Source organism: Battus philenor, unplaced genomic scaffold (genome assembly GCF_028537555.1).
Source record: "Battus philenor isolate CCGP_79_NKW_IND1 unplaced genomic scaffold, ilBatPhil1.0.hap1 SCAF_4, whole genome shotgun sequence".
Taxonomy (NCBI): Eukaryota; Metazoa; Arthropoda; class Insecta; order Lepidoptera; family Papilionidae; genus Battus; species Battus philenor.
The window spans coordinates 7,174,048-7,196,114 of NW_027181704.1; the positions used below are offsets into that span (position 1 = coordinate 7,174,048).

The following is a 22,067-nucleotide window of genomic DNA, read 5'->3' on the forward strand; positions in this document are numbered from 1 at the left end:
GGACGCACACAATGTGATTTCATACTTATTGATTGAAATGTGCTTGGATGTGTGTTTAATTAGAATTTAATTTCAGCAACAGTACAACATAGAAAAGTAGACTTGAATACAACAAAGAGCTGTACAAATATTTTTTTTTATGTAGCCTCAATCCTGTTGTTCACATAAGACTTATTTTTACATTTTCATAGAAGATTTTTTTTTTTTACCTAAGATAAGTACTTTTATCAATTACAATTTTTGAACTTATATTTTTTTTAATTACTTCATGTGTATCATAAAGTTAAACTGTATAAAGAATATTGTAATGTAATTGTCAAACCAAGACATTGGTTTTTTTTTATTTTTAGTATGTAAAATAAGGTAAATAAGGACAAAAAATAAAATTATTTAATGGCATAGAGAGTTACATATTACATGCATATTACAATAATAGCACTCAACATTTTATAATTTGAATATTTACCTAGTGTCTCTACACCTTCCTCATTCAGGTACATCAGTCAATCACAATCTTTAAGATGAAACATATGCAGTTGAGGTGTGAGCCTATCAAGGTCCACAGATTTTTCGGATCAGGATGTGCTGCCATTTTCTGCATTCTCTTGGAAATTATTGGCATTTGTAGAGAATGGTGCGCCAAGGCCATACAGATGTCCACTGGTACTTTCAATGTTCCCATCAAAAAATATCTATAAATGAATAAATTAAGACCTTTATTATCTATACATAATTTTAGTACACAGATTTACCCCAGCTCTACTCGGATAGGTTACGGTTGCGGTTTACTACATGCAACTGAAATACATCTGTCCAGCTATTGTTTTATTTTTATGTTCACAGACTCTTTCGCTCGGTTCAAGCTGTAAAAGCCTCAGGCCTTACAGCATCAACATTTACCTTTAAACAGTATAATACTTTGGCAAAGATTTTTGTCTAATTCGAATCTGAAGAGATATATATATACCTATAATTTTTCTGTATTAACCATTTCATCATGTAGAGCAGATGAGAATCAAAAGTTAAAATTTTAATAGCTGATCTAAGCTGGCCATATTAAGATACTTATTGAAAAACAAAGTTAAATAATGAGTGGAAAACCTTTCCACGGACAACTTTCGATTTATCTTCATTAAAAAAATTACTTTATTTACATTTAAAGTTTCTATAAGTAAATAAAAAGTGGTCTTTTGCAACTTGTGAAGTTGGAAGAGTTATGTTTATTATACATAATTTTCTAGGCTAGGTATCAATCCAATGTTGGGTGTAAGTTTATGTAGATAAAGGCTCACATCATCTGAGTAAAACAAATTGTCTTTTATAATTTTCACAAAAGATTTTGCTAAAATCTAATAAAAACTTCTTAATCGGTTGCTGATACAATTTAAGACTTGTTCAGTTTTTTTAATTTTTGATCTTGATATGTTACCTCTACAGTGTCTGGGGTCCAGATAATTTATGCATGTTATTATTGTTATTTATTATTTTATTAATAATATGACATCCTGAAAATCTTACTTTTACAGAAGCAAATATTGGAAAAATTGTGTATGTTTTGACTACCTTGTCTATGTTAGATGTTATATTTTACATATGCTTGATTTCCTTAAATATTTTCGAATTTGAATTATTTTAATACCAAATCATAAAAAGTTGACATAAGCGAAATAAAAACATGCATTTTAATAACATATATTTCAATTTTGGGTTTACTCCCATCAATATAAAGTGTTAGTTTAGTTGTTTTAACTTTGTAAAACTCCAATTGCTGGGACTTAAATCTCTGCTCAAAGATGTGGTATAACATGTTACACTATACTAAATGCTAATTAAAAACTTACTTCTTTAATTTTGAAGAATGCCATACCAGTCAGATGGGAATCCGATCCAGCTTGATGCTGTGGACCAACACGTCGCAGCTCAAGCTGATCTGCTACTTCTTGAAGTCCACCCTTCAAATTCTTGCATAACTTCATCAAATACTGCATGAACATATATATAAGAAACATTATGTAAAAATGGTTTCTAAATTAACAATATTTAAGATACGCGTTTTAACGTTTTACAAGTGGTTTTTAATACCATAGATCAAATCTACTTAAATTGATCTAGGTAGACTCTGAGGGAACAGGGGTTAACTTGATAGTCTTCATAAACATGACTAAAAGAGAATTCACAATTCGTAAGCGAGAGTCGATCGAGGAGATATTATAGAGAAACGCAGCGACTGTTTCTTGTAAAAACATGCCATGATGTACTAAATATGTTACATTGTCTCGTCAGACTTGCAACGCACCATATTCTTATTTTTTCTCGAAAACTATTAATTTGTGAATGCAACTCGGCTGCAATGCGAATTTTCATAGTTTTAATCTTCACATTTTAGTAGAGTTTGGGCAATATGGTAGAAATTTAACTGCGGAGTTCCACTGAAAATTTAGAAAGGGGTCTATGAAAAAAAAGAGCTCTGTTGTAGACGAATTCTAAAATTAGAACAGGATGGAAAGGAGACACATTTACACAAGTTCAAAGACTTGTTGCGATATGATTGATTTTATTTAAATAATTATGTATGATAATTACTGTAGGCCAATATATACATAGATATACTGCTGTGAAACCAATTTTAGCATAGGTAGCATATGCCTTGCAGTGTGCATCTATTGGCTGACATGATGTTAAGTAAAGGAAAATTGCCACAATAAAACATAATAGCAACATAGGTAAATTAATATTTGGGTAAAACTAGTAATTTACAACAGTGGTCTCCAAACTTAGCAGTCTTAAAATAAAGCAATACTGTTTATGCAAAATTATTACTATTCATGGTTAAGAACAAAGGAATTTGTAACAAATAGCATTTATGCTTGGTTTGTGGCAACTTGAATTGGTACACCCTGTTTAGTCTAGAATTTTACTTGCACTGGCAGTATGAACAGAGATTTAATAATTACAAAAATGACTTACCTTGACATCATAAACTGTTGGAAAATAGAGTCGCAAACTTTCAAAGAAATCATTTTCTTCTTGTGGCAAATTCTGATCAGTAAGAAGTTTTAGTAAATATCCAAAGTCATATCCTGAATGAAAACTAAGCCAATTTATATCATCCATAAGCACAATCCCTGGAAAAAGATAATTAGTTTTTACATTGTGTGTCTATAAATTAAGACATTTAATTTAAATATACCTGATGACATTAACAATTCTGCAAATTCTAAAGGTTCTATTCCATGTTCCTCATGTTCTCTAAATTGTAATCCAGAGTTTTGCAATAAATCAATGGAATCTTGGGCATACATATCTTCTCTGTAAAAAAAATAATACAAATAATGTAAATAAAAATTTGTGTAACATGAGAGTGAAAGGGAGAGTTTGCAGCTCATTTGTCAACAAAACCTTTCACATCTGTTTCAAATCACCTATATTCTTTGTATTTGATCATTCTTAAATTCTATTGGTTTGCAACGGGTCAATAATTTCTGGCAGTACAAAATCTTCAGCAAAAGACAGTAAACAATACTTTTAATATGTAGTAATTTAAATTTTAAAAACATTTTTTTTTTCATGTGTTATCATATGTTATTTATTATTTGTGTAAAGTTTGATTTATGGATGGTGTTAAATGACAGCAAATCTCTTATATCTAAAAGCTTTTACGTCTACATATAATTACACTTTGCAGGTATAATTTTTAGTTGTATTTTGAATGAATAATTCATATTTATTACTCTAGTACTCACACACATAGAATTTGGTTTTTGTAGATTCTGCTTTATGTTGATAAATAGATTTTATCTTTATTGTTACAAACCCAGTCATCACTAACATGAAATTTGTTTGATATAATTCAGTGCTACATGTTTTTAATACTAAATAAAAATATCTACATGTATCATGGAAAGTGGTGACAAGGTATTGTATCAACTAGTATACATAAAACATTGTAATATTTACTTACTGCAAATTAAATTTAAAATTAAACTGCCAAGTGGTGCAGCCAGGAGGTGTCCTTCCATTTTCATCCATGAATGTGAGACCAAGTTGTATTATCCTCAAGAGATCTACATTACACCTATTTGATACAAAACTTTATTAACAAGCTTTTGAAAGCCTATCTGCCATTTATTCTAAAAAAAATACAGCTGTTGCAATTTATATTAATACATAGCTTGTGCATCCAAATATGCACATTTACTGAGGTTTGTGTGACATAAGTGCTGGAGCCATTTGAAAATTTAATGAAATACTTAATAGTCAAAAATATTTAGATTGTTTAGTTTTAAATCTAAGAAGTTGTTTAGTAGCCCAGTTTCTACAAATGTGGATAATGTGGGCTTTCAAATAAATTATACCATATAAAACATACCTTAACAATTGGTATTGGTAGTCAGCCGTTGATCTAAATTCACCTATGGGTCTGGCTACAACACCTGGAAATTCAGTATCCATAGCTACCCAATGATATTTTTGGACGACCTAGGAAATAAAATAAATTAACATCTTTTTGACACATTTTTCGAGCATTGAAATTTAATTTCTGTACTAAAAATTCCAAAATCATAACAAGAACTAAGTAATAGATTATTTATTTACCTGTCTAATAACGTGAAATTCTTCATGGAGATTATGATTCCATACATTTTTAATGGAAATATCATCTTTTAAGGAATTCATTCCAAGTAAATTAAAATTTGTTGTTGATATTTGGGAGCTCATATTAAGTAATTGTTTTATTAAATATATAGATTGTGTTTATACATTAAAATAGAAGCACTTATTGATCGACGTTTAATCTTAAGACTTTATTTGAAGTGTGCAGATAACTACACTTTTCATGCGAAAACATTCGCTAGAATAGTTTTGTCTATGGAAGAGGATTTTATTTATAGCCAATTCTTTGCTTAATTAAACACAAGTAGGGATATAAAGTCAAACTACACATAGATTAAAAATTGTTGGATTTTTTTACCTTCGATTTTTTTTGTTTTTTAGCTTCATGAAGGAACACCAACTAATATAACCAACAACCAAATAATAATAGCAACCGATTGAGTCCACGTTCGACACCTTTGTATTTGGAATGCTAAACGCGTATAGAGTGACAATAGGAGACAAAATGGTTTGTTTCGTGACTGTTAGAATGGTTACGCCATGGAGCGTCCGTTAAGAGATCTATTTGAAAAGCATATACGATAAAGCGTGCAACTAGGTTCTGAAGAAGCCCACATGCTTAGTTATTTAATAAGAATCTTGTTCTTAATCGCTCTGCTAGCTAATCCGCGAAAACTGTAACCTAACCCGCGTGCCTCGACCGTTAATCGTCTTGTGGACCGCCGACGGATTTTGGGCAATGACTGAAGTAGAACAGGATTATAACTTATGCACCACGTGACTGTGGGAACTTTCCATTTTGTTATTCCCGCAGGTGTATGAAAAGCCATTTAACTTTGACAAACACAAGCATGTCATAAGGAACAGTTATGCGGATAGTTTCCCACAATTTTATTTTCAGTGTTCAGTCTTTAATTGCAATTACGATAGAGGGAGAACCTCTCTCTCCATCTAAGGTTGTTCTTTACTTTTAAATATTTACTATTCTCTCCCTTTCGAGTTATTTGTCGCTTTGCTTTAGTTAATTTTTATAATATTACGTTAACATTCATCTTTATTGCTTGGTATAATTTTATAGTTTCGGCGATTCTGCGAAACGGTTTGAAAAAGATTTATATGTAATAAATCAAATAAGAAAAGGAGTGGCGGTACCGTTGCTGTATATTTAAAGCCTGTTATTTCAAAGTTATTTCATCTAAATTTAAATGTTATGTTTTTAAAGTCACACTGAACAACAAGTCAGTAATACTTTGCTTATTTATTAGACATATAACTTACTTACTTTCATTTTTATATTAATGTTTTAGTCAATTGCCTATAAACAAAATAGTTCTTTTAAAGCCGGCAATTGTTTGTATAAGTAAATTAGAAAACAATAAAGTTTTTAAGCCTTCCAACGTTCCTTCGTCAACGTCCAGCATAATACAAAATCTTATTAATATTAATAACAACAAAGGAAACAGATTTTTGTGCATTTTCTTGAATGTGAAGGTCGCCATTACAAGTTCTAGTCCTGAGAGATTTATCTCTATTTTACAGTGTTTTCATACATGCAAGTAATATCTATTTATTTAGGTTATGAAACAACACTACTAGTATTTAATGATGGATAGGTGCAGACTGACATTTTGCACCAATATAAACGCAACTCTACGTGTTATTAACTGTCCGGCAAATGCATTTTAATGAAGTTACTAGGCTAACAAACTAAGTTTAATAATAACTTAAATATCTAATGGTTATTCTATAATATTATTAAATCTATTGCTAAACTCTTATGTATTTTAATTTTTAAAGTTTTTATCGGACAGCTTGATATATAGATATTTTATATACGCAGTTACAGTTACATGCTATAACTGCTATTATAAAACAAAGTAATAAATGGTGCAAAAAAAAATGCAAAATTGCCTACATTATGAAACGTTAAAAGGCAAAACTGCTATGTAACTCAATTTTGAGGATCTCCCGAGCGTTGAAGTAGACGGGAAATTAGGGAAATGAAAGTAAGTGCCTACTCTGAAGAGGAAATATCGTTAAATGTGAGTGGCTGAGGTAACTTATTTTTATTAATTCTTTTCTATGAAAGGGATTAAGAAGTAAGTACATTTAAGTATGAACTTTTTACGAAGGTTTCACAAAGCAATTAATTTGTATTCTTGTATTGTAATAAATATACAATTTATTATTAATTCAAAACGAACATAAAAACCCTTTTTAAACATAAGATGATTTTTTTTATTACTTTAATATTGATAAGGTCTCATCTAATTTTTTTAATCCACATAAAAATGTTATAGTCATTTTGTATCGATTGAAAAGAGATCACGGAACTTTATTTTTAGTTTATCGACAGCCTAGCACATTGGCAAATTTAAGTGGTAGTGGTCAGGCCACATTGGACACAGAACAGATAACAGATTTTTGGTCGGAGAATGGTAAGCGGAACACTGGAAGTTCACCCACAAGGAGGACAAACGATCTAGTTAAGTTTATTGGGAAACATTCGATGCAGGTTTCATCCAACCGGAACCATTGGATATATAGCCTATATCCAGCAGTGGATGTTTTACGATTGAAATAATGATGATTAATAAACAAATAACAATGATTATAAAATTGTTTTTGGCTTCGTCAGTATAGAAAGAGAAAACATATTGGGCTTGTAGCTACCATTCTAGAAAATATTTATGCTATTGAAAAATAGTCAACTAGGTGCTGTATCAAAATATTCGCTAATCGTCGTCACAATCATTTGTCCTTTGATAACAGGTATATGAAAAGCGGTACCCTTTTCACATATAACAATGTCATGAAAATCGTCAAAAACCTCAGATTCGTAAAAGATAAATCGTTAAGAACGTAAAGATAAATTGTTTTACTAGTATTAACTTTAATATTTAATTGTTTTAAGAAAAACACTATTAAATAAAAACAATCCCGAGTGATTTCTTTATTTTTTGATGATGCATTATATCTACAAAAAATTTTTTTTTCAGAAGATCCATAATTGACTATTTCGCTGGTAATAAATATCATGCTGACACTAAAATGCTATTTTTTAGTTACCCAATAAATATATCTTTTACGACATCCAATAGTTTTGTCGTTTGTTTTTATTAACATGAGTTTAGCAGTTTTTTTTACGATTGCTCTATACTTCCTCAGAGAATCTACATTTCATTACATTTTCTATTTTAAAACATAGAACTTACGGAATATCGCTTTTTATGTTTTGTGGTTAAAAAACCATTAAACATCCTTTTTTATTTCTTTTTACAGATAGAACAGAAAGATACAACAGACGTCATCTCACTAACGTAAACTAGGTTTATTTAATTTTCGTTTATATTATAATTGCCTTAGGTGATACTTAAATTGGTTATAATCCCGTTGATAATTGTCAATTTTTCGCCGTATCCGTTTTTTGTTGAAAATAATATAAACAATCTATTAATATCCGTAAAATTCAATTAGATCGCACAGTAAAATTCAAAAAGTAATTACTGATCAAGCCTAATAATTCGTTGATTTTTTTAATGCGAAGAACGATTGTCATTGCGAAGCATTAACATTATTAATCATAATGGGATTGACATTGACAAAAGTCGCAGCAATCGATACGGAATATTTTCAATGATGATATTTAAAAAAAATATTGTTGGAAACTTTTTTTGCGTCGCGATGTGGATAATATTTAAACAAATAGATCTTAATTTTTCATTAGTTGTTTTATTAGTATAAAGAAATTAATAAACAAGGTGCAAGTTGAAGACGCTGAGGGCAGGCTTCATTGAGCGTAGAGCAGTTGCCTGTTTGGCCTTAAGGTTCTGGAGTGGTAACCACGGACTGGCAAAAGCAGCGGAGAACGTCCACTGACAAGGTGGACAAACGAACTAAACTAGCAAGTGAATAATTGATGATGAATGATTACGATCTATCTGACGAGAATACAGCCATAAACAAGGATTATGTATTACAAAACGTGAGCAGTATTATATCAGCCTGTACAGGACATGTCACATGTAATCGGGTGACTCTTTTAAGCTAAAAGGGGATAATTAGCAGCCCTTACTTAGATAAACTGATTCTAAAGAATTTCGTTTCGTTTTGTAGTCTCAAATATGAATTATACATAATTGAAAGCATCATAAAATTACTTTCACAAAGGTTAATAGTTATAATAAATTATTTCAAGCTTACTCAAATTCCTCGGAACAGATAATACTTCCCCCATTCTTTAACCTCCCGAACATTGCTTTAACAACAGATTCAGGGTAATCTGCCATCACCATTGTCTTGGCCCTGCGATAACACTCGAGCTAAATCTGCTCACATATATAATTAGTGGTGAGTTCCTGCTGTACTATAAGATGTACAGGGCATTAGGCCATCACCGTAACAGGCACAAGGTTTTCGCCGTTGAAACTACAGCAGTATAGGAAATCGTTATCGTTTTTTTGACTAAAGGTATCAAAGAGGACCATGAGATTTTAGCCAATAGGAGTTCATCCTAGCTCTTTTATTGCCCCCTGAAACGGAAGGAAATTTTATTTAGGATAACCCTAGGAGAGAATAAAAGGTTTACTGAATGTACCTGCCAAAGGGCTTATTAATGTACACTTACCGATTTGCATGATTATTGTTTTCCGTCGTGATTAACAAGCAAATGTTCCTGGATTGTTCTTTTGTATCAGTAGATTTCAGATTTGTTTTTGTACTTTTATTATTAGTTTTACTATTGTGGACAATAGCCGTGATCTCCATTAATTGCTCCACGTCATTAAGCTACTCAATCATAAACCTTGTATTACAAATGTGTGTACTATTTGAGAAGCATATATTTAGAAAATAAATAAATAATTAATGTTTATTTAAAATCCTTATTTGAAAGGGATCGTGATAATATAACTTTAATGAATTGTCCGAACAATTTAGAATTACGAGCTGTCTATCAATCAAACTGCTTGCGGGCGGTTCTATAAATTGGATGACACTGGTGACGCTCCCTAGTGTTTATCCTTACCCCAAACTACGCATGGACACTTTGACGTCAAACAGTATTTACTTTCCCTAAAGAAAATATTTCTGTAGCAGTATTATTTCGTACTGCATTTTATCTAGTGTCTTAAACGATTATAACTAGCATATTCGTAAAAATTACGATGGTAAAGAAATCAAATTGCCCAATATTAACTCATGCCTGCATGCACGAATGGTTAAAGCTATAGGTATGTCAAGGTATGATACTATCGTGTGTATCCGAAACAGAAATGCGGTTCCGGACGTTGCTCAGGCGTTTTAACTGAGGTAGAATGTTATTTGGACCTTTGTGTTTGCTCTAGCTTCACTTAAATTCATTATAAGTCTTCTACGTTACAGTTGTTAGTAGTTATATTGTTATATTAAACGAATTTCTTTGCAGTGTTTTACAAAAATGTTGTCAATAAAAAATACAGACAATATAACATAAAACATTAAGTCAAAAGTTTTGATTGCTTTTTAAAGAAACTCTTATCTGTAACCATTAAATAATAATATAGTCAACTTAGTTTTATTGGTAACCGATTTCAAAGAGTTGCTACTACCAAAAGTCAAAATGATGCTAGTATAATTTCTCTGAGACTTGGCTGTTCTGAGTATTATCGAATTGGAACGCTAAAAGCGTTTTGAAGCCCAAGCTGGTGCTTTCCTTGTTCACCAAAACCTGTGTAATAAAATAAAGAGCAGAAGTTGCTTAAGTATCTCTCGAGACTAATTACTGTAAAGAAGGCCAATGGTCTTCAGCGTTCCGTAAACTGTATTTATTCATTGAAAAAAAAGAATAAAAGAATTTACACGTTTAGCTACATTCAGTGCACAATTTATTCCACTTTTAAATCTTTTACTAATTTAAATAATTATAACTAGTTTACAAGACTTTAGTTATTAAAACGCTGTTATAAATATTTAATTAGATTATGAATATTTAATGCAGATATTAGTTTTTTTTACTCTTATAAAACTGTTTTAATAGAAAAGCATTTTTAATTTGTTTGACCTAAAATCTGTTACACTTTTTTACGCTAATGAAGGTTAATTTGTAACAAGAAACCCTTCAATCTCTTTCAGATAGTATATTCTAGGCATGTTTTTATATGTTAAAAACAGTAAAAAAACAACGAGATGGGCAAAATATATAATTAATGCCAAAATATTACAGAAATAAGTTACAAAGGTATTTTTATGGAATCCATGTTTGTGAATAATATATTTGATAAAATATTTAATGTTGTCAGAAAACGTATTTTAAAAACACGGGAAAGAGCAATAAAAAGTGTCGTTGAATGTTAGGTTAACGTCATTCTCGTAGCACTGTTCACCGCATTCGCAGTCTCCCGGGTATGATGATTAATTAGCGCGAAGATATTACTTTTATGTGGCTTTTATTTGCAGGATTAGATGTCAGCGTTGCGTTGATCATAGTCTATTATTTTCTTTTTCTCTGGCAATGATGTATTAGGGAATAATCTGTTTGTTTACAAACGTCCAGGTGCCAACAAACAAAATTTAGTTTTAAGTTTCATATTTTGTTATTCTTATTCTTCAGAATTCTCTTAATTTTAAAATAACCTAAACTGTACGGCATACATATATTTTTAACACGACATTAAAAAAAATCGATTAAACAGATTACTTAAATACGCTTCACAATTTTTCTATACGAGTAGTGATTTTAATCCCGATATGTCTTTATAAAATCCCTTTTCACTTTGGTCATCGTGAAATTGAATAAAGGATTCAGTGAACAAGTTGATGGGAAATGTGTAATTGAATTAGAAAAAATCCTGAAATGTACGTCTTATCATGAGGATTAAAAAAACTGTCTATCGGTCAAACGACCTTTGATATAAGAGCGAAATGACAGTTGAAGGGTTTGATAAATAATTTTTTACATTAGATTTCTTTATATTAATTCATATCATAGGCTTTATAGAGGGGGAGGAGGATATGGTTGCAGACTTGATTATGCATACAAGATACCCTTTCATCAGAGAGAAGGGGAAAGGTAAGGTTAAATGGCGAACCCGAAGCTTTAAGCTTTAAGAAACCCGTCAAACAATTTGACCTTATGGCATTGACATTTGACATTGCACCATAAAAAGCAATCGACTGCATAGCTCTCGCTTAGAAACAGCTGACTTTTATACTAGATTTTTTCTAAATTATGTAGCAGACAATGTATTGCAAACACCATCTTCCCAATCCGAACTAGGCACTTAAAACGCTTTTTAAAGGCGCTTTTTTTAGCGCCTGTCTAAGATGACTTCGAGATATTTCATCGCTAATTATATTTAAGCCATCGAACTCTTTGAAGCGAATTGTTGCTCTAGGTGATCCTCTTGTGGTAAAAACTAACCTCGTAATTTTTTTTGTTTCGCGGGGAAATGTTTTAGGTACGCAGAAGACATCCTGCTCTCTGAGGGAAAGACAATGTGGGCATTCGTATATACTGAAATCCCGTCGATGTCTTTCCTCCAAGCCTGTGCGGAGGCCCTAGATATCAAATTATATTCTGGGGGTAAGATGACCCTCTTCCGGCATCTTTATTGTTTAGCATCAATGGGAGATCACGTCGCAAACCTGAACTCCTGGGCTTGATTTGGTTTGGAAATCAAAGCCGTCCACACTCAACGCTCGACACCATTTAGTTGACTTTTACGATTGACATGGCATAGCTTTGTCCTATTTCACTGAACCCCGAATAAAACGTTGAGTAAAAGTTTATCCAATCTAACTTAACCGATGAAAATATTTTGGATAAAATGGCTATTACAACCATTGTCTGCCGCCACTCAAATTATCGTTTGATTGTAACAAATGATTACATATAATTTCGTTTTAATTTGTCGTTTCCAAATCCTTTACGGTTGCTAAGCGATTTAATTAAAAACATCAAGTAATCTATCTTCTATCTCTTTGTGTACAAAAGAAAATAAGGTGTCCTGTACAAAGAAACAAACGTTTTTAATATAATAAAAGGTTATTACTTGTATATATTGCTGTTATATTATTTTATACTGTACCTATGCTATTCTTGAGCGTACTTGAGGCACTTTTAGTATAATAGCGCTTTCAGGAACATGACGAGATTACTGCGCTTGTTAAGTGGTTCCGGTATGTCTACAAAGGCGCGCACTGACTATGTAAAATTTTCGCCTTGTTGCGTTAGTTTCAACAGTTTCCAATTAATTTTTGTTCGGGAAATCATCTTTTCATCCGTCTTATTAAATGGTACACATGACACATGAATTTAAAAGTGGGCGCTAAACTAATTTTTATTATATACAAGTCTACAGCCTATTTCATCTTTATCATTATTTCAGCTCGTCCACTGCTAGATTTAGGCCTTATATATTTTTTTTCTTACGCGCTCAAGTATTGCCTTGCAATACAGTCTAGTTTGTATCTATTGAAAAACTGCTATCTTAACATTTATGTTTACTTTGCTCTGTTCAGGTGTTTTATTAAAGTTTTAATCTTTAATATTTATGCATTCCTCCAATGTAGATAGATAATAAAGTATATGTATGTAGTATGTGTATATATATGTTGATTGTAGGCTGGAATGCGACGGTATATTTGTTGTTAAAGAAAAAAAAAATTTAATTGATATTTAATCTATAAAGTAAAGATTGTATTGTAAAATAATTTAGACGGTCGTTCTGGCACGGTTATTTGAATTGACGAAAGGATACGGAAGATTTGCAAAATAAGGTAAGAATATTAAACAGGCTATATCAATATCATTTTGTAAAATTAATTCAAATTTTCTTTTTAACGAAAATCGTGTTGGTTTATGATTTAAGAGAACTCATCAAGGGACGAATAAGGTCAGGAATCTCATTCATTTATAATAACGCATTTCCATTCATGTATAAAATAATTCAATAATTCACGACAATAGAGAATAAAATAATTTTTGAATATGTTTTTCCGTAAGTGGGAAAAGCAAAGAGTAAAATGATTTTCTCATTTTATGTATGAATTTATTTTTATTATGTTAAAATTACTTTTTATAATTTTCGACTTTGTACATTATAGCGAATATTATTAGGTTTCATACTGTGGTAATATTATTTGACATTCGGTTCAATTCATATATAGAATAGTCATATCATCTCACGAAAAATGTGAGCACCGAAAAGGCATTGCAATAAAGACAACGATAAGAAAGCTTATTAGACTCCACGCTTTAGAAATGCTTTCTACGCTGCTATATAAGATTACGTAACGTGATTTATCTTTTGGTAACGTTTTTATGTGAACTATTTTTTCAAGCTAAATTTATATATTTTTTTATTTAATACACGTATTATGTAGTTATCCGAATTTTGAAAATTATTCATTTTAGTATATTATTGTTGTCATTTATTATTTCTGAAAGTATTTATTTTCGGATATGGTGCATCATAGATTAATTTACAGCAATAAGCAGCGGTAGCCCAGCGATAAAGAACTGAGACTTGTGATCGTAGGTTGCGGGATCGATTCCGGGGACATCATTTTATATAATTCTTCTTTCTATTCTTTCATCTTTCTTTCTTTCCATCTTTGGGAGAGGCCTATGCCTTGCAGTGGGCGTTAATGAGCTGAAGCAAATCTAACGACAACCTTTACCCCTTTAAAGTTTTTACACCTATGCCCAATCACACAGCATCCGCAAGATATGTTCGGTTAGTCGTTGTAACGATTTATTTTTAAACAGACGCAAATTATCTTGCTTAAGAAAGAAAATTCTATTACTGCACTTTGAGAAAATATGATTGTGTTATTTTCTAGTATAAATTTGTTATAAATATATAATAAATTTACTTTTTGTACAAGTACGTGTGTATATATACCGTTTGTAATAATCTTTCGGGCCGTATACGTGTCCTTTGATCAACTTAATCTTTCAAATCCTGCCCGCAGACCCTCATAATTATGCAACAACCTAAGCTACTGGTTAATTGCTTTACTTGTTTTCTTACGGCTTTCACTCGTCTTCAATTTTCTATGTATAAATATTTTTCTTAAAGTATCTCTAGAAACACATAAAAAAATTACTTTAACCGCTGTTTTAAACATGCGATAAAATTACAATAAGTATTATTATTTTTAGAATGTCTCTTGACGTATGATTAGGTAAAGTAAGCCATAAAAAGAAATATTTATTACTGTCATGGTTTGATTAGAAAAATAGCGACAATAGCTTTGCTTATAATTAATATTCCTTGTTTCTAAGATGTTTAGTTTGATGTCGTAGTCATTAGTTGTAACAAAACAATGTTTTAACATTGTGATTACGTGCGTGGCCGGAAAAATATTTTTATTATATTATATGGTATATACAAACGTTAAGCAAATTATTCGTCATCATCACTTAATCCACAAGATGACCACTGCTTGACCTATGCTTCTTCCATAGATTAACAAAAGGACCGGTTAGAAGCGGCCTGCATCCAGCGTCTTGCGGTGACCATAACAAGGTGGTTTGTCCACCGCGTGGGCGGACGTTCTAGAACAGATTACAAAAGCTAAAAATGCGTACAACATTTTAAAGTATTAAGTGATTACACACAAGCATTCGAATTTAAGCCAATTAATTCTTTTCCAGCGTAAGTGTGTTTAATTGCGAACTATGAAACCTTATAGGACTCGTTGTCGCCATTTAATAAGATTAGATGAAATGTAAGCGGTAAATGTTTTCATTTATTTCCAAATGGATTGAAAAGGTAACGTCATAATATATTTCATGTACGTAAGTATATTTCGGTGTAAATTCTCGCAACGAGGCCAGCGAACGGAAACCTTTAACGTCCAACAATTACAGTATATTTGAACTTCAAGATATAAATCTAGAGTGACAGCTACTTATTTTTTTTTACTGATGGCTTCTTTCTCATTACACTTTGCGAGATTGCTTTTCTTACTTGATTTGTGCAGTATATTTTATTGAGTTGAAATTAATGCTTTTCAATAAAGCTAAAAAGAAATAAGTACGAGTATATGATATTATTACTGCGACGCTACGAAAGCTTTTTGTATTAAAAAAACGATGCGTTAAAATTCTAATTCACGTTAAACCATAAAACAAAAGATGTCTAGTAAAACAGTCATCAACTGTTTCATGTTGCAATAAACCGTTTGTTGCTTTCAATTTAAATGATACTAGTTTTGTTCCGTAGTTTGCCTGTTGTTCTGTGTCTATAACAAATACGCATAGTGTCTCAATTACTTTTTAATAAGAGTATAAACATTTAAAATTTTTAAAAAAAATGGTTTTATTTTAAAATAACGTGTTAAATATTATTTCATTGAATTTGGAACGAACTAAGTAACTGACATTGCGCGTAATAGCAAATAGAAGTAGCCGTGGGTAGTCCACACTACGCCCAGAACAGACGACTGGAGCCTTTGGTCTTGAAGTGGAGTCCACCGAGCCGCAAGCGCAGCGTAAGATGTCTGCTCACAAGGTGGACAGATGACCTGGTTGATATCGTAGGATGTCACTGGGTGCAGGCCGCTTTGAACTGTCCTATTGTAAATCTATGAGGAGATATATCACAAGCAGTGGATTTCCTATAGCTGAAATGAAGATAATGATTTATAGTAAAACTAAACAAAGTATTTTAAAAATACAATAGTCCAGAAATTCAATGTTTTTCTTGTTATTAAAACATAAAATAGATTGGCGGACATAAATCTCCTAGCCTATTAAATAATCTCCGAGTTGAAACAGTTTAATCGTACTTGTATTATTTTCTTAACTTCAGAAGATTAAAAAAAACTTTGAAGCGTACTAAAGTTTCAAATAAAATCACGTGTGCACTAGAAACATTTGTGTAAACGTTAAAGTCATTTATAAGAGAAACACGTTCGACATTGAATACATGAATTAAAAATGTAATAAAGGATTCTGGTGTTAATGACTGTATCTTAAGATAGCAGGTTCCACGTTATATGCGCAGTTTGTGACTTATACAACATAACCATCTAGTGTATATTGTTCAGATATCCGTCCATTTGAGCTGAGCTCGCTTATTGGATTATACCCACCCACACTCATTCTCGTTGGGAAAGCATGAAAAGGGCTTATAAAATAGAAATTGAAGGAGTGTGTTTGGTTTTCTAACATATATTGCGTATACAGTAAGCCCGTCTGTAAACAAATCTGGCTATGGTATTCATGTTTTCAGATATTCTCATAATTATTTTGTTATTACTTTACTGCCACAGACTTTTGAATTAAAGGCATATAATTAAGCCTCATTTAAAATTAAATGTTTGTTTTATAAATTAAACGTTATTTTTAACATCTTTCAATTTTTAAAAATTGTGGGCCTAAAGAGGACCTATAAAAATTTACTTTTTTATTACATCTATGTATTTACTTATAAAATACATTTGTCTAGTAACATCTCTACAAGAAGGTTCATCCTGTTTTCTTTGAACAAAAGAAAAGATAATAGCTAAATTTACATTTGATTACATTGGTATATGATGTTATTCAAATGAAATAAGTGAAAAAATAAGCAATTCTGAAAAAATATAACAGTTGCGTTGTAAAAGTTTTAATAGTATTTATTTAATTATATAAATTAATTGTATTTATTTAATTAAATATATTTATATAATTTAATTAAGTAATAATAATTCAATCAAATTTAACCTATTTACTAAGGTTGTGTTAATTCAGCTTTATAGTGTGAAAGAACTGTAAGATATTGATATTTTAGGTTGTTGTTGTGATTTATCGGAGTTATTTATTTTTTAATCATTAAATCTTGATTTGTAATACTGCAATTGTATCAAATTCCTTGATAATAATATTTTTTTCGATACATCGAGATCTATTGTATCATTACCAAAGAAAACTGTAGATCAAACTACATGAACGTAATTTATCGTTTAATCGTTATTAAGTGACAAGGGTTTCTAATGAAAATAAATTCATCATTGCGATTATTATTTCAGCCATAGGACATCCACAGCTTATCATAGGTTTCCACCATAGTTTTCCAATAGCAGCTAGTGGTGGGTAGCTGTCTGTTGTCTTCATTTCAGAACCTGAAAGCTTCAGCAGCCATCTTCTCTGCGTGCTGTATGATGTGCCCACTGTTACTTCAACTTGTAAATTCGCTGGTCTATGCCGGTTACTTTCATTCATCATGGAACATAGGGCTCTCCATGGCTCGTTGTGCGACTGTGAGCTTTCCAATTAGATCCGAAGATGTCGTTTCACTACTGTAAGTCATCACTTGCAACGAACATTGGCTAGGAACAATCAGGATTAAAGCAGTAAAGGATTTTTGATGAGAGAATATTTCAAATGATACTCCGTTAATTTCAATGAACACGAAACGTTGAATTAATAAAAAAAAACCTTTGTTCTTTGTTTGTTTTAGGCCGTGCGAGTTCAATATTGTCCCTCCAAGGTTTCATAAAAAGGATATTCGAAGGTATTTTCTCCAACAAGAAAAGAGGCAAAGGCCTTTTGAGGGGAAGTCTTGTGATATTTCTTCGTATAGCTTATTGTTAGCTAATCCAATTCATGAATGATGAAACGTAAAACAGAAATTTTTGTATATATACAGTGGTAACAGTTTTCCATTCTCTGAAGTGTTCTGCTTGTTGTATCTTTAAATAGCTGGTATAAATGAATCATTTTTGACATTATTTACGCTTTTAACAAATTAATGTACAGTTAATTGAAATACTCGCAAGAAATTTAAAACACATGAATAAATTTATGTTATTTTACTGTAAATAAAGAATCTTACCATGATACCTTTTCTGTTAATAATTAAGCACCACGCTTAATTATAAGTATTTTATTAAGACGTGATACGTAAATACGACAGATGAAATTAGTAAGCAGTCCACGAAACTACGTTGTTTAATTTTGAATTCAATTTGATTTGTACAATACGAATTTGCATGGAAATATTGGAACTAGGGTGAAACAATGAATTCATTTGAATATTATGATGATTTTGGTTTCCTGGTTGTGTCACCTGTGAACTCAAATGTTCACGCAAATATATGCGGAGATGTTCTCGTGGAGCGTTTCAATTAGCGCATGTCATTGTTAGTAAAAAGTGGTTAACAAAGTGGAAACAATCATTTGCATAAATTATATAAGCCGATACATTTCTTTTTAAAAATAATTTCGTTTATGCCAATTTTCTAAATGTTAGGCGAATATTTATGACGAAGAAAATCGTTAAATATTCTTTTTGGTTATTTTCAAATAATGTTTGCCTCGAAATGGTGTTTTTAAGAGTAATTGCTTTAGTTATTTTTTATTGTTACTGAAGTCATTAACGAATATATAGTAATATTTAGTTTGGATAAAAACAAAAATGTTTTTTTTTTATGTTGGGATATTATAGTTGCTTTATTGGAATTTACAGAATCCGTGGGTTTGCAGGTTGGGTTTTGTGGATGGGTTTGGCCTAAACCGCGTTTTAAATAACTGTATTCGAATACTCTCTCTAGAGCCTCGACTCGGGTCGCACAGTTTTATTACCAGATTCAAACTATTCCTATTACCTTTAATTGTGTTTTAAATTAAACAGTGAACGAATAATAAAAGTCTAAAAACTTTTTAAATTAATCTCATATTAATGGAATTTAATCGACTATCAGTTCAATAAATTAAAAGTAGAAAAGAATTTTAATTAACCGTCTATTTATAATGAATAATTTATATTTATAAATATAATCCAATCGGGGTCTGCGTGTTATGACATGTTCATTGAACTTTTGTTTCCACTTCTTTGAACAAATCATATCAATATAAATTAGGAACATATAAAGTATTATTGATACTCTATTTCTTGGTAAAATTCTAGCTTACACTTTTTCGAGCTGTAGTAGTTTAGCGGTAGATGACTGTTAGTTGCGATTGGAGGTCGCGAGTTTGATTCCCGGGATACAGTCTTATATATAATTCACACATTGTACTAGTTGTAACAGTCCATAGACGCTTTCTGCAAGGAATGGGCGTCCCTCAAAAATATTTATAAGGGGATATGTCATAATCGCCACGTTTGGCAGGTGGGTTGATGTTCGCAGTGTGATAGTATGGTACGCAGCGGATGCTATTGCCCTTCATTTGGAAACTTGTTTGTGAGCAGTGGTAATTCTATATAATTAATGTAAAAAGTGTGAATTGTTTAAGATTGTATACCGGGAATAAAACCCGCGAGTCAAGAACGCAAAGTTCAGTCCTCTATCGCTGGGCTACCACTGCTCGAAAACATTAAAGCTAAAATTTTATTAAAAAAAAATTAATATTATATATTTAATATTGTACAGCATTATTATATTCTAGAGGATAGGCAGCAGCGTCCTTTACGTACTATAATTTGACCTTGCGATCGCCAACTCACTTGCCAAGCGTGGCGATTATGGTATATCCCCCATAGATATCCTTGGGGCAGGAATATGCCTCGAAGCGGGCGCCTATATGTTGAAACGACGAGAGTGTCTGTAGAATTATTCTGATAAGCAAAATTAAGAATCGCATAACGACACAATAAATTTTTTAAGTTATTTAGTAGAGTATATACTCATACAATGTAGCCCATACGCCATACCCACGGAAAATATAAAAAAGTCCAAAGATTATATAAAACTTTAAAATATTGAAACCATGGAGTTCTTAAGAAATTGTTATCGAAAAATTGTAGCAAAGAAATTCTTTTTAACAAAAGTTGCTAGTTGCTTAACAATGCACTTCTTTGAAAGTAGAAACAGGTCAAGCAAGCGGTGCGACTTAACAAGCAGTAAATTAATTTCAGCGGGAATAAAGTTATTTTTGCTATTCGCAATTTAAATCGAACTACGCTTAAAAGGTTTTATACCATTAAAAGCTTGCACTTTTTTTTTTCTAGGAGGACGATGGTAACTGAATTTGATTAATAATATTCATATTAACAGTATCGTTTAAAATGATTTTTTATATGTAAATACATACTATTTAAATTTATTCAAATGAGAAAATATTTATCATATTTTACTTACGAGAAAATAAACTACTTTACAGGGTGATTGGTTTTAGATGTAAAATCTTTAAAGGGGTAAATGTCTATATGAATGTATAGCTCATTGGCTGTCAATTACATATAGTTTTTGCTACAGCCTGTCTAGAAATAAATGGCTTCAGGTATAATAAATAACCTACCGATAAAAACTAAGAAAAATACAAATTACTACATATTAAAATTAATAATTGTTAACTATCTCCCTGCAGATTTTGTACTGCCCAAAGTAATTGGTCCGTCGCATTTTAACGGAAAGAAAAAAAATAATGTTACATATTTCAGAGTGATCATTTTATACAGATTAATCGGAAAAAAGTGTGAAAACTTTTAAGTTTTGTCCTGAGAAACGAGCTGTACATTCAACCTTTGAAGCCTTTACATTTTATATACACGAGCGGTTAACAACTTTACAATTATTTAACACTTAAATTAAATCACTATTATATTTTGGAGCCATCGCCCAAAAAATTGAGTGGACCGGCTATTGATCACTGAGATAATTAACTCTCCGGCAAACAATGTTGTGTAACAATATAAACAACGCCTTCGTAATTTGTATTTTAATGAAAAGGCGCGAATACTTCTAATATTCTGAAACCCGAAATAATTGTTAACTAAGATAGATTACAGACTGGTATGTTCAATAGTCCTATTTAAAGGCTTATTAATTAATATAATTATTTATCAAATCAATCAAAACGCAATTACAAATCAAGAATTATGACAAGTATAAAAATACAAAAACAGATAGTGATGAGGATGATAATAAAATATTAGTAATACAAATGTTGACGATATCCACGAATTAAATACAGTACTGTAAAAGCTTTTTATTTGCGCTACATAGATTTTTTCACGTTTCGCGTTTTCACTATACTTAAAAAATACGACAGAAATCCTATATTAGCCGGCTAAGAATTTCTTGATTCGTTGATCTACTAAGTAAATACTTAATAATAAAATGATGCTTCTCTTATTACAACTTTGCCGACAAATTTAGGAATTGCTTGAATCGCAAGATGAAGATTTGACTGAAACCGACTTGTGGGAAATTTTAAATGCAAAGCCTATTGAAGAAGAGGCTTCAACAAGCACTGGAAACGAGACGTTTGATTTGAAAAATCTTAATGAAGGTTTAGGAATGGCAAATGAGCTTTGCATTTTCTTTAAAAACATTGATCCGTCTACGCGACTGCTACGTAACAGTCTGAATTGAAGGAGCTTTTCAAAACTGACAAGCAAGAGAAAATTACAAAATTCTTCAAACTATTGTTTAATCCATAAGATATTTAATCAAAATGTTCAAAAATTTAAATTAAATTGATTTTTATACATATCTGTCCTTTTTATTTATTTTGTCGACTAGGAACGTATCCTCTA

The 22,067-nt window shown here is 31.2% G+C and overlaps 1 protein-coding gene across 1 annotated transcript; it reads right to left on the reverse strand.

Annotated features, from left to right (window-relative positions):
- Positions 1-368: 368 nt before the first annotated feature.
- LOC137928704 (CCR4-NOT transcription complex subunit 7-like) lies at positions 369-4,849 on the reverse strand. The gene is made up of 7 exons (XM_068771648.1): positions 4,597-4,849; positions 4,370-4,479; positions 3,962-4,075; positions 3,191-3,309; positions 2,968-3,125; positions 1,842-1,982; positions 369-692 (listed from the first exon to the last, which is right to left on the reverse strand). Exons 1-7 carry the CDS (start codon positions 4,717-4,719, stop codon positions 576-578), a joined length of 882 nt encoding a protein of 293 aa, XP_068627749.1. The 5' UTR covers positions 4,720-4,849; the 3' UTR covers positions 369-575.
- Between the last annotated feature and the right edge of the window lie 17,218 nt (positions 4,850-22,067).